At 45.4% G+C, this 13,644-nt stretch overlaps 1 protein-coding gene across 10 annotated transcripts in view; it reads right to left on the bottom strand.

Moving 5' to 3' along the window:
- The window catches only part of DTNB (dystrobrevin beta), a 194,156-nt gene that overhangs the window by 77,318 nt on the left and 103,194 nt on the right, over positions 1–13,644 (bottom strand). For 4 of the 10 annotated variants that reach the window (XM_054179815.1, XM_054179814.1, XM_054179812.1 and 1 more), the window contains 2 exons: positions 10,785–10,910; positions 2,604–2,691 (listed from right to left, as the gene is read on the bottom strand). In XM_054179815.1, coding sequence (XP_054035790.1) covers positions 2,604–2,691; positions 10,785–10,910 — 214 coding nt within the window. Of the gene's footprint in view, positions 1–2,603; positions 2,695–10,784; positions 10,911–13,644 lie in introns of all 10 variants that reach the window. The other 6 variants (XM_054179819.1, XM_054179817.1, XM_054179822.1 and 3 more) reach the window with 4 other exon arrangements.

The following is a 13,644-nucleotide window of genomic DNA, read 5'->3' on the forward strand; positions in this document are numbered from 1 at the left end:
TTTCTTTGGGTGACAGAAGGGGGTTTAATGACAGTGTTTAATCAAGCTCCCAAACCCAGTTTGGCATCACTCTGATCTGGAAGAAACTGTCAAAGAAGAGTAAAGCTCATGCCTCGTGGGCATCAGATTCCAGGTTTCCTGGTGCAAGGACATCATGGTGTCATGGAAAATCTGAAACAGTATTTCCCCTCCCCTTCACTGTGGTATCACAATGTTCTTTATGACAAAGAAGAGGAGGAAGCAAGGAAGAAAAAATGTTCCATATGACTGGTGCATCTGGGAGAAGAAGAAATGACCCAAGGACCAAGCTGCAGATATATCCTGCAAAGTAGAGCAGGAAACCTAATTTACTTGTTCTTCCTTGATTAAAACTATTTATTGAGTAATGCCTATAAGCCTAAAAGAAAAGTTACATGAAGTGAAAATGATAAATACTATTTAGGCTGTAGGTAGCTTTAACGAGGTGAGATGATGCTTTTAGCAGTGCTTAATGTTGAGGCAAGAGCAGCAACCACACACTGCTGTCAAAAAAGAGCAATGTGGGCAAGAACCTAATTATTGTAACTCATCCACATAACTCAACCTAATTATTCACTCACCCATGATTATTATCTCATATTTATTAGGTGCTTGTACTTTTCCTAGCTGCAAGGCTGCAAAGGTCAGCAGAGTCCTGCCAAGAGTGCACAGTCCCTGTGGACCTCTGCTCCTGCTGAGTGCCACAGGCTGCCTCCTGCCTGGGTGGCTCACTCTCCATCAGAAGTCACTGGGAAGCAGAAGGCACATCTGGCTCACAGGCCAGATACCAACCTGTGCTTGTATGAACTAACCTCCCCAAGTGTATCAGCAGAACCTCAGGAGGATCTGGAGGTGTGTTACAGCTGAAAACAGGGAAAGATAGAGGTGAGAGAAAGCAGGTGGGAAGGAGGTATTGCCTTGGATCGATGGGCTGAGGTGAGTAGGATGAGGTTCAACAAGGCCAAATGCTGGGTCCAATCTTGACAACCTTATGAATGTTCCAGGCTTAGGGAAGAATGGATGAAAACTGGCAGAAAAGGACCTGAGGGCATTGGTTGTCAGTGACTGAAGATGAGCCAGCATGTGCCCAGGTGGCCAAGAAGGCAAACAGCATTGTAGCTTGGATCAGTAACAGTGTGACCACCAGGACCAGGGCAGGGATTGTCCCCCTGTACTGGGCACACCTCAAAAACTGGGTTCACTTTTGGGCTTCTCACTCCAAGAAGGACACTGAGGTGGTGGAGCATGTCCAATGAAGGGCAACAAAGCTGGCAAAGTGTCTAGAGCACAAATCTTATGAGGAGCAGCTGAGGGAACTGGGATTCTTTATCCTGAAGAAAAGCAGGCTGAGGGGAGACCTTCTTACTCTCTACTACTCGTTGGAAGGAGGCTGGAGTGAAAAGGGGATCAGACTCTTCTCCCAGGGAACAAGCAATAGGATAAGAGGAAATGGCTTCAAGTTGTACCAAGGAAACTTAGGCTGGACATGAGGAACAATTTCTTCATTGAAAGGGTAGGCAAAGCCTGTAACAGGCTGTCCAGGACAGTTGTGGAGTCCCCATCACTGAAGGGGTTTAGAAGCTTCATAGATGTGGCACTGACATGGCTTAGTGGTGACCTGGCAGTGCTGGGCTAATGGTTGGACTCAGTGATCCCAAAGGTCTCCTCCAACCAAAATGATTCTGTGATTCTATGTTTAGTACTGCTGCTGCAGGAGGCTGCAGAAGACAAAGGCTGTATTGGAAACTACATGGGAGCAAATTTGGTTTGCAATAGGAATTGTGTAGAGCAGCAATGAGGAATAGAATAGAATAGAATTAACCAGGTTGGAAGAGATGGTGCAGCCTGTCCAAAGCTGTTAGAGCAGGCCTGATGGTGTGTGTGCACCTTCAACAGACAGAAAGAGTGGCCAGGTTTTTGTGGATGTGCTAAGTCAAGCTGCTTCATTTTGAGGGAAATACTGTAAAATGGCAGCTGTGAATCAAGGGAGATCCACGGCTGCTCAGTACTAGGGAAGAGAGCTCCTGCAAATGCTGTTCTGCTTTCATGTGGATAAAAAGGCAAAGATGAGCATCTCATCCAGCTAAGGAATGAATTCTATGGAATTTCAGTCATGGTCTCTTCTAGCAATTCTCTGTTCAAGCAGCATTTACTTTTACCAATTCAAAATTGCTTGGGTGCTTGATTTAGTTTTTGCCTATTGTGAGAGACTGCAAACATAACAAATATCTTCCTTTCTCAGGCTCCTTCCCTCTGGTAGCAATATATTCCACACTGTTTGTTCCACCATTTGTTTTCCTCAAGTATCTACGTATTTATCTCTTCTCTTAACTAAGTAGGACTAATCTGCTTATTCTCCTGTCTCCTCTGACCTCATTTCTAATAAATTTGTGTTGTCGTTTCCCCCGTTGCCAGAGGATGCAGCGTTTCTGCTGAAGAGGAGGAAAGCGAGCTGCTCTTTCAGCTGGATAAACAAAACCAGAGGGTTTCATGCAGTTATTAGCATCAAACTACTCATTAGGCTCTGAAAAACACCTCCTTCCACGCTCCCTGGTCAGTAAGAGGGGGATGGAATATTGACTTACTGCATTTCCGGCTTCGGCAGCCAGCCGGGCGGCGTATCTGGCAATCAGCCGGTGCTCCTCGTCCAGCCGGCCAGGGCTGTCCAGGACGCTGCTGGGGAAAGCCAAAACACCTTGTCAGTACCTGCTGCCTCAAGATGTTCCTCAGGCTAGGGCATAACAGAGAAAAGCTGTGTTATTGCAACGGGACAGTGATGGGGAAGTGAAGAGTCACGTGGGAAACAACAGAGATCATTCCCTTTTCCATTCCACTTCTGAAATGGGGACTGCTCTCCAGACCTTCTGCCTGGCAGCATTTCATCCAGGAGTCACATTTGCCAATTTTTAATGATTCAAATAATTTGGTTTCAACAATTCATAAACACATATCACTAGGAGTAAATTTCACCTGCTTCTGAGGAGCTTTTCTGCAAAGCATTTGGATTTACCAAAGGGAAAAAGGGGGAAATGGCTGAATGGTAACAGAGAAAAGCTTTGTCCTCAGGAGACGCAGGATGACAAATGTCAGACTCTGGGCACTGCTGCAGTGAGGACAGGCTGTGAGAGTTGGGGTCAGGCTGGAGAAGAGAAAGCTCCAGGGAGATCTTCTTGCAGCATTTCTTTATTTAATGGGGCTGATAAGAAAGTTGGGGACAGACTTTATAGCAGGGGCTGTTGTGACAGGACAAGGAGTGATGGTTTTAAACTAAACGAGGGGAAGTTCAGATTAGACAGAAGGAAGAAATTGCTTATGCTGAGGGTGGTGAGGCACTAGCCCAGGTTGCCCAGAGGTGGTAGACACCTCAACCATGGAAACATTTTAGATCAGGTTGGATGGGGCCCTCTGCAACCTGCTCTAATTGCTGATGCCTCTGCTCACTGCAGGGTACTTAGACTAGATGACCTTTAAAGGCCCCTTACCACCTAAGCCATTCTGTGGTTCTGTGGGGGAACCATGGGGGACCATGCTGAGCCAAGAATGGACTCTGTCCCTAAATGGCATCAACTTGAATGCAAACAGTACTTTGTCTGAGTTATACCTGACTTACTGCCTTACACACAACCAGTGGTACAGAAGGTGGCAATTTGAGACCCGGCCTTTCATTCCACAGCTAGCAGAGGGTGAAACGGTTCCAGCTGCCTTGTATCACCTCACACAGACAAGGCTCTGGCTGCCTTGGAGATGTTGCTGAATGAGGTATTACAAAATATTGCCAATAATCATCAGCCACAGGGACAGCACCACAGAGTCATAGAATAGCCTGGATGGAAAAGACCTTAAAATTACTGAGTCCAGTCATAACCTAACATCTTCCTGCACACAACTGTTAGGCCACCTCCCTAAGCTCCTCATCCAAATGTCCTTCAAACACTTCCAGGGATGATGACTCCACCACTTCCCTGGCCAGTCTGTTCCAGGGCCTGAGGACACTTTCAGTGAAGAGATTTTTCCTAATATCTAATGTGAACCTCCCTTGGTGCAACTTGAGTCCATTTCCTCTCACTCTATTGCTTGTTAGCTGGGAGAAGAGGCCAGCCCCCACGTCCACGAGATGACAGAAGAATGGGATAAATATTCCAGAAGAAGCCTCACCATGGGGAGGAGAACCTCTCTCTACCTATTAACCACACCCCTTCTAATACACCCCAGGATGCCATTGGCCTTCTTGGCTACAAGGCTACATTTCAGGGGAAGGAAGAGGAGCAGGGTGAGGAGCAGCCCAAGCAGGAGATTCAAGCTGGAGGTTACCCTTTCCTCAAACTTCTGCCTTTACACTGAGTGTGATGCTCATGGTCTGGGATACACCTGTGAGCCAACTCAAGCCAGCTGTCCAGGCTGACTCAGAACCGCTAATGGCTTACAGCACATGGCTGGCCTGTGATTCCGTACCAGCAAAACCAGGACCTCCTCTAAAAGGGAAGCCATTGATTTAATTATATAAACCACATCATTATTAACTGAAAACCACCAGGATTCATGTGGAAAGGGCCTGAAGTGTTAAATAAACACAGTGCAATGGAAGAAGCTGGCAAAAGGCAAGTTAAACCTGTAGGAAAACAGATCATTCTTCACAGGAGGCCTGATGAACCTTCCAATGCCTTCATGCCAGTTTGCTTCCTGATTAATTTACGTTGAAGAGCAATTTTTGCCATCCCACTTTCTGAAGGTGTTGGTTTTGTTTAGCTTGCCTCTGTCTGTGCAAGTTCATTCCATCCCTTCTACCCTTTCCATAATCTGGTTTCTCCCAATACCTCTCCCAGCCCCTGTAACTTTTAACCTCTTCTTCTCTAAGTGAATCCAGAAATACTTACTGACGATTTCCTACTTTCTTGATGAAAATCTGTGAATAAAAATAAATTCTTTTGCATTTGCTTTTAGAGCTCAAGTCCATCTCCTGGCCCTTCTGCATATTCTTTAACATAAACCAGCTTGAACAAGGAAACTTGACCACAACCTACAACTCTTGGATTAACAGAGGGAGCATTAAACACCATCTGCAAAACACCATTGAATTCTTCACATTGTTTCACGAAGGAAAATTCACTTCCCTGTAGTTTTAATTTCTTTGGAGCCATTGCAAAGGATTCCCACCCTGAAATCTCCTCTTGGACATATGCCTTGTGGAGCTCTGTCCCTGCAAACTGTGAACCTCCCCCTGCCTACAGCAATCCCACTGGTATCCAGTGCTGCCTGTCCTGGGGTGACAGCCAGCACACCAACTTGAGGGCAGCAGAGCAAGAAGAGCAGGAAAGGCAGCAAAGGGAAAGATTAACCCTGACTTAAGCCCAGAGCTCAGAAGGATGCAGGATATATGAATGACAGCTTAGAGGTTTTCACAGCAGCAGAATTTTGGGAAGGTAATATAGGTTTCTTCATCTTAAAAATACTTAATTTTAACACTTAAAGCACACAGGATACCAGCATGGTGGGGGTTGAACCTCATGAAGTTCAACAGGGGCAAGCACAGGGACCCTTCCCTCCCTGCATCAGGGTAGGTTAGGGGGTAACAAGGTGGAAGCAGCTCTGGTGAAGGACTTCCAAGGTCACCATGAGGCAGCAATGTGCTCTCATGGATGAAAATGCCAATGGTTTTCTTGTGTGCATTCAGAAGAGTGTGTCCAGCAGGTCAAAGGAGGTTCTCCTCCCTCTCTGTCGCAGTGAGGCCACACTGGAGTCATGGATCTAGTTCTGGGCTCCCTAGTCCAAGAGAGACAGGGAACTAATAGAGAGAGCCTCCACTGTAAGGCTGCAAAGATTCTGAAGGGACTGGTACATCTCTCTGAGGAGGAAAGTGAGAGACCTGGGGCTGTTTAGCCTGGAGAAGAGACGACTGAGAGGGGATCTTCTCAATGCTCGTCAGTATCTAAAGGCCAGGGGGCAGGAGGATGGGGCCAGACTGTTTTCAGTGGTGCCCAGCAACAGGACAAGGGGCAGTGAGCACAAACTGGAACCTAGAATGCTCTGCCGGAATAGGAGAAAAACTTTCTTTCCTGTGAGGGTGCCAGAACACTGGAACAGGCCCCAAGGGATGTAAGGGAAGATGATACACTACAGGGGGAGGTTTTAGATCTTGGACTCCTTCCAAAACTGCTTAGGAATTCATGATGCTGAGAAGTGGCAAAGAAGGAATGACTTAAGTCTTCTAGCACTGACCTGAAGAGCCACACATCCCAAGTGTCAACTGATGATGTGCCAAGAATAAAACCCGTGGGGACAGAATGTCTTTAAAAGTGACTTTTCCCTTTCATTCTCCTCTAAAACCAGGAGTGCTGCAGAGAATTGCAGTTTCAGAGGGCCAGGTAGTTAAAGGAAACCAAATCAAACCAGTGAAGCTTCTAACCACCCATCCATCTACCTAGATCAGCCCACCAAAAGCAAACCACGTCCACACTTCAGCCAGTTGTCTTCTGCAGGAAACATACATAAAAATAATGACACTTTGAGCAGAGCTGCTTAATTTATTTTTTTTCTGGTGAAAAGTGGAGCTGAAATAGAAACTTCATGGGGACAAGGGAAAAATAGGCTTGTTGAATGATGTGGAATGTAAGTTATGAATGCTGAGCTTAGGAAATAATGTCACAAACATCTGCCCAAGTAATAAAGCACAACTCATCAGCTCTGTAAGCTTTCTAACTGTGTACAGTCTAACTTGCTGTGCTCTGCAGCTGCTTTGCCTCCAGCACATCCTTTAGGGTGGGGATTTTCTAATATTTCTTTCAAAAGCACTTAACCAATTTGGCTTGCTACCACAACTGCACAGAAGGTAGAAAAAACCCAGAAAAAGATGTTATTTTAACATAAATGAAGTCCACTGAGCTCTCCTAGCTCTGTTCCTTATGTGGTCTGGATAGGCTTTTTGGCTAGAATCAGTGAATTTTGGCTGGAATCAGTGAATCAAATAACTTTTAATATGATGAAAAATCTCAGGGATCTGGCTAGTCATGGCTGAAAGGATCTCAAAGTTTGGCTGAAAGACATGAAAAGATGCTGGGTGATAAAGAACAGAGGTAATTATACACAAACTCAGTGGCTAGGGATAGAAGAAAGATAAATTCAAATGTGAAGTAGGGCTTTTTCAAAAGAGTCAGCACAACTAATCACTGGGACAGATTGTTGATGACATGAGATTGTTGATGATATGAGATTGTTGATGACATGAGTGGCTTCATCATAGTGTTCTCTGAAAGCTACATCTTCAGAGGAATGAAGTATTAGGTTCAGCTCAGGGATGAATAGGGATGATGATGTTAAACTGAAAGAGAGGAGATTCAGACTAGAAAGAACAAAGCAAGTGTTTATGCTGAGGGTGGTGAGACCCTGGCCCAGGTTGCCCAGAGAGGTGGTATGTCCCTGTGATCATTTGAGGCTGTGCCTTTAAGAACAAACAGTGCTGGGACACTCTGGCTGAATGTTTTCGGTACTAGAACAAAAACATTCTGATATTCTAAACGAATTTCATTGGTGGATAGACAAAATGCAACTTTAAATTGTTGAGCAGTTGGAATTTTTTTCTCTCTCAGTTCAGTTTCGTTTGGGAGTTGGGGAAGTGTGGGTTTCAGCCTGCTCTCCCTGCCTGCTTCTCTGTGAACTGCTGGAGTTGGCCTTCAGATAAGCAAAAACGAATCCTGCATGGGCTTTTGAAGCTTACTAACAACTCTTTTCCTTAGTAACTTGCCTTTCTTTCTCTCTAACCCCTTTTTGGGAAAAAAAGGGAGGTAGGGGGGGAGAGAGGGGGTTACAGGGAGGGGATCCCTCCTGGGGGAGGGATTTTTGTTATTTCTCTTTGCTGTATATTTCTGTGTATATATTGTAAATACCTGTATATATTGTGTTATATATAACCTGCTTTCCATATATGCTTGTAAATATATAGCTTTGCTCTTCGACTGGGTTAGCTGTGGTTTCTTACTCTGTGGAGGAGGGAGAGCTAAGCCCTCTCTCAACCTACCACAGTCCCATCCCTGAATCATTCCAGGTCAGATTGGCCAGAGCTCTGAGCAACCTGCTCTAGTTTCAGATGTCCTTGCTACTTCAGCAAGGATGGCCTAGATGACCTTTAAAGGTTCCTTCCCTTCCAAACCATTCTATGAGTCTAAACACGGCAGTCCCTTCAGATGGTCTATTGGGAATTATGCTATGATTCAGTGGGGGTAGGGTAGGCTAGGGTAGGATAGGATAGGATAGGATAGGCTAGGCTAGGCTAGGCTAGGATAGGATAGGATAGGATAGGATAGGATAGGATAGGATAGGATAGGATAGGATAGGATAGCTTATTTCAGTTGGATGGGACCTACACCAACCAGCCCAACTGACTGATGACTTCAGTGCTGAACAGAAGTTCAAGCACATTATTAAGGATATTGTCTAAATGCCTCTTAGATGTCCAAATTCCTGGACATTGGTGTTAAGATTGATGTGAGATGGCACACAAGATTCTCTAGTGATCTCTTCTGGAACTTTTCTAACAGGAGAGGGGTGACAAGGAACACCTGGGCCAGAACAGCAGTCCTGTACTACGTTTCCCACAGCAGCCCAGAGCAGATGCAAAGAGGAGAACAGAAAAGAGAAAGTAAGTGATGGCTATCACAGGAAGAGCTTCCCTAAGTGAGACTTTACTGTTGTCACACTCAGAAATAGAGATGCTGTGCAAGGGCTGGCTGGAGTACAAGAATATCCACAAAGATGGAGGGGGTAAGAAGTGAAAACCAAAAGAATCACCAAATTCCAGCACAGTGGAGGTTTGCCGTGACCTCTGCAGATCATCTAGTCCAACCTCCCTGCTGAAAGCAGGATCACCCAGAGCAGGTTGCCTGGGATCACATCCAGGTGGGTTTGGAATTTCTCCAGAGAAGGAGACTTCACAGCCTCTCTGGGCAGCCTGTTCAAGGGCTCCAGCACCCTCACAGGAAAGATTTTTTTCCTCCTGTTCAGAAGGAACCTCCTGGGTGCCAGTTTGTGCCTATTGCCCCTTGTCCTGTTGCTGGGCATCACTGAAAATAGTCTGGTCTCATCCTCCTGCCCTTCAGATACTGATCAGCATTGAGAAGATCCCTGAAGTGCCAGTGAAGCACACCTTCCTCAGTCCCTCATGCTGAACTGGGAGACATTCCCATGCACAATGAAAACGGGGTTTAAACTGGTTTTGTTGTGTTTGACTCCTTCTTGGAGTACTGTACTGAGTGGCTTCTTTAAATGTAAAGCCTTACAAAGCCTGAGCAGCTCTACTCTAGCTGGTTGAGACATGGCAGCTAGGAACTACACACAGGATTTCCATCTGTCATGTACTCTACAACCTGCATTCCTTTGTATCCCCAAGTCCTATGATTACAGTAATTGAGTGAGGGTGAGAGCCTGACATTCCTTGGGTTTTATTGTCTCATGGGCAGTATTATGGGCTTTCAGTTCATAGCAGGTGATGACAGACAAGAGTGATTCACTACCAAGAAAAAAACCCTGACTTTCCCCACAGATCTAGTCAGGCAGAATGGACCTCATCAACAAAGCTGTGGAGTACACATTGCTACATGACACAGTGATGAAATAGGGTTCTAAAAATATCATCCAGAGGATGACAACATGGATAGAGCAAAGTCTTTACATATAGCCTCCAGCTTACCAAACCTCCTATTCCTTTCCAGCTCAGCTCTGGCTCTGTAAAGGCAGAATTTAATTAGGTCCAAAAGTGGAATATGGGAAACCTCCCAGCTAGGTCCTGAAATGGGAGAGCTGAATTTTGGGGCTTTAGGGGAAAATTTTTGTATAGACACAGACATGAAACATAAATGTGAACAAACAGTAAAGCTGAGATGAAAGAAATTAATTCTTCAAAGCATTAACTCCTTTTTTTGGAAGGGCACAAAAAGAAAAGAGGATCATGTTAACAGGGTTGGAAGAGCTTGCTTATTTAGCCCAGGTAACAAAGGTGATTACAGGACAGGACATCTGTCTGTGATAATGATCCAAGGTCTGGAGCCCCTCTGCTGTGAAACAGGCTGAGAGAGTTGGGGTCATTCAGCCTGGAGAAGAGAATGCTCCAGGGAAAACATCTTGTGGCCTTTCAATACTTAAAGGAGCCTATCAGAATGACTGGGACAGATTATTTACAGGGCCTGTTGTGATAGGACAAGGGGTGATGGTTTAAAACTAAAAGGAGGGAGATTAGAATTAGGTTATAAGGAAGAAGTTCATCACTATGAGGGTGGGGAGACACTGGCCCATGTTGCCCAGACAGAGGGTAGATGTCCCCAACCCTGGAAATTTTACAGGTCGGGTTGAACAGGCCTCTCAGTAACCTGCTGAGAAGATGTCCCTGCTGCCTGCAGAGAGGTTGGGCTAGATGACCCTTAAAGGTCCCTTTCCCATCCAGACCACTCCATGTTTCTATGAAATTTGACTGTTTCCTACTGGTGAAAACCAAGATTTCAGAATGGTTACAGAAACTACCTAACCTGTTTGGAATTATATTAACCCATTCCTGTCAGGGATTCTGTCACACAGTGAGTGCAGTGGAGTGGGAATGGACACAGAGAGATCCCTTCCTGTCGGATGTCTCCCCCTGTGCTCTTGGTGCGTACATGAACACCGTGTCTGTGTGTTTTCAGAAGGTTTTGGAGAATACTACAAACATTTCCCTCTATTTGCCAACAGAGGGCAAATACCTTCGATGGGACCATCATTCCCAGAAGAAGCAGCAGTTCTTGTACCTGTCCCTGCTCCGGGAACGCTTCCCTAACACTAACCGTGCCCCGCTCTGCAGCCGGCTCACGTAGGTGGCTATCAGTGTGTGCTCGTCAGCAACTGGGCTGGCAGCCTCCAGGCTGCGGGGTGACCTGGTGTTAATGGAGGCAAAAGAGAGCAAACAAAACCAGGACATGAATACAAAGCAAATCATTAATGAATGTTAACAAAACAAACAGTCAAAAAATCAAACCAAGCATGAGCAGTTAAACATGGAAAGATGTTTCTGTAAGACCCATGAAAACGACCTGTTCTGCGGGGAGGGATGGAAACGCAGGTTAGAGCAACATTTGGGTAGGTAAATGTGGAATGGGGGGTGTCCTTGAGCCTGCTGTCACTTGGAGAGAGAGAGACAGCCTCAAACAGTGCCACCAAAGCTCTGATGGCAGCAGGGACATTCCCACCAGAATCCGTGGTCTTCAGGCAGCTCCTGGGAATAGGTGAGAACCACCAGAGCCAGAATGGCTGGGCAGACCGGAGCCCAAACCTGTAGAGAACTTACCCTTATGATGGCAAACAGCACCCAAAATACCTCAAACCAAACTGGGTGGCAGTTTTATTGATGTATCTAAAACCAGACCTGTAAGTGGCCAGTTTCTTTCTCTCATAATAATAAATGAAAATATGAAGAAGGTGATTAAAACCTACAAAATGAGTTGATATCCACTACTAAGAGTAGTGGACACCAACCAATCAAACTACCCTCTAATAGGGATTAATTAAATGACACTTTTTGTTTGTTTGTTTTGAGGACTTGTAAAATAAGGTTACTGTGCTTCTGACTATTTCTATGCGTAGAGGTTGGACACATCAAATATTTGTCAGAACTCATCTCACATAAAGAACTATTTGTCTGTATCACAGAGCCTCAGAATCCCAGCATGGTGCAGGTTGGAAGGGACCTCTGGGCATTAGCTAGTCCAACCTCCCTGCTAAAGCAGGGTCACTCACAGCAGGTTGCCCAGGATCACAATGTCCAGGTGGGCTTGGAATCTTGTGAAAGAAGGAACTCCAAAACCACTCTGCACAGCCTCTTCTAGGACTCTGCACCCTCATGGGAAAGACTTTTCTAATCATCTTCAGATGGAACCTCCTGGGTTCTAGTGTGTGTGCCAGTTGCACCTTGTCCTGTTACTTGGTGCCACTGAAAAGAGCCTGGCTCCATCCTCTTGACCTCTGCCCTTTACATATTGATCAGTACTAAGAAGATCGCCTTCTCTTCTCCAGGCTAAACAGCCCCAGGTCTCTCAGCCTTTCCTTCTCAGAGATATGCTCCAGTCCCCTCAGCATCTTTGTAACCTCTGCTGGCCTCTCTCCAGTAGTTCCCTGTCTGTCTTGAACTGGAGAGTCCAGAACTGGACCCATGACTCCAGAGGTGGCCTCCCTAGGGAATAGCAGAACAGGAGGAGAACTTCCTTTGATGTGCTGGCTGCACTCTCTCCTGCAGTTCGTGTCTAGAGAAAGCACCACTCTGTACTGGGAAATGAAAGCCCTGGGAAGGTATGACATCAGACTTTTTACATAAAAAAAAAGATTCTTGAGCATAAATCACTGTTATTTTAGCCTAATATGCATTTCTTCCTAAAACCCCAGTGTTCAAGAAATCCCATTTGTCATTTCTCTATCAGGTGTTCAAGCTGCTCTTTCAGTTCATAATCTGCAGTTAATTCCCTCTCCACACATGGCCAGGAAGTATTTGTTTCAGGAACCTTTAAAGACATGGCTTTTATTGCTGTCAGCATGAACATACTGACACTGTGAAAACAGAATTCACATTTTTTTAGACACACAAACTCTTTTCTTCTATGTTACATGCAGCAACACGCCAGAGAAGTCTGCCAGAAGCAGAATAAGACCCTATAAAAAAAGAGGTAAAATGGAATTATCCACACCAACCCCTCTGGGCAAGGAGCAACCTCTGTAATAATGGGTTTGTAATCAAAGTGCCTTAACATTAACCACTGCACAGAGGAATTTTTAAGCAATCTACACTTCATCAAGTCTGACTACCAGCAAGTGCTGAAAAGTTTGGCTTAGGTGGGATTTAGAGCAAGCACATGGCTGTAAACACAACAAGTAAGATTCCAAGACCTTCTTCATCATAACTCCTTACAATGCTCTACTGAAAGGGAAAAAGCCCAACAGAGATGACAATGTTTGTAACACAAAATGGCAACAGCTTTGACAACAAACAGCATTCCTGGGTTTGGAAGAGAAGTAAGTTAGATTCACTTGAGTCTGAATGCTGTTCCTAGAATCCCAGAATCCCAGTATGGTGGGGGTTGGAAGTGACCTCCGCAGATCATATAGTCTAGCCTCCACCATTAAAGCAGGGTCATCCACAGCAGCCTGCCCAGGATTGCAACATCCAAGCAGGTTCAGAATCTCTCCAGAGAAGAAGACTTCACAACCTCTCTGGGCAACCTACTTCAGGGCTCCAGCATCCTCATAAGCTTACCCTCCTGTTCAAATGGAACCTTCCGGGTTCCAGTGTGTGCACATTGCCCCTTGTCCTGTTACTGGATGCCCCTGAAAAGAGTCTGGCTCCATCCTCTTGTCCCCTGCCCTTTAGATATTGATGAGCATTGAGGAGATCCCCTCTTAGTCTGCTCTTCTCCTGGTCAAACAGATAAGGTCCTAGATATGACACTCCTCTTACTACAAACCCCAATGACATCATCATCTCCTTTTCTATGGGAATTTGTTGACTTGTGTCCAGCCCTGAATGCTCTGTGACTCCACAGAAAAGAGTTCTGTCTGGTCTGTTGTCCTCTACAACTTATTCATGCACTCCATTTTATTTCCTGTCACTCAGAGCTGTCTTTA

The sequence above is a fragment of the Dryobates pubescens genome, chromosome 3 (assembly GCF_014839835.1).
Source record: "Dryobates pubescens isolate bDryPub1 chromosome 3, bDryPub1.pri, whole genome shotgun sequence".
NCBI classification, from domain to species: Eukaryota; Metazoa; Chordata; class Aves; order Piciformes; family Picidae; genus Dryobates; species Dryobates pubescens.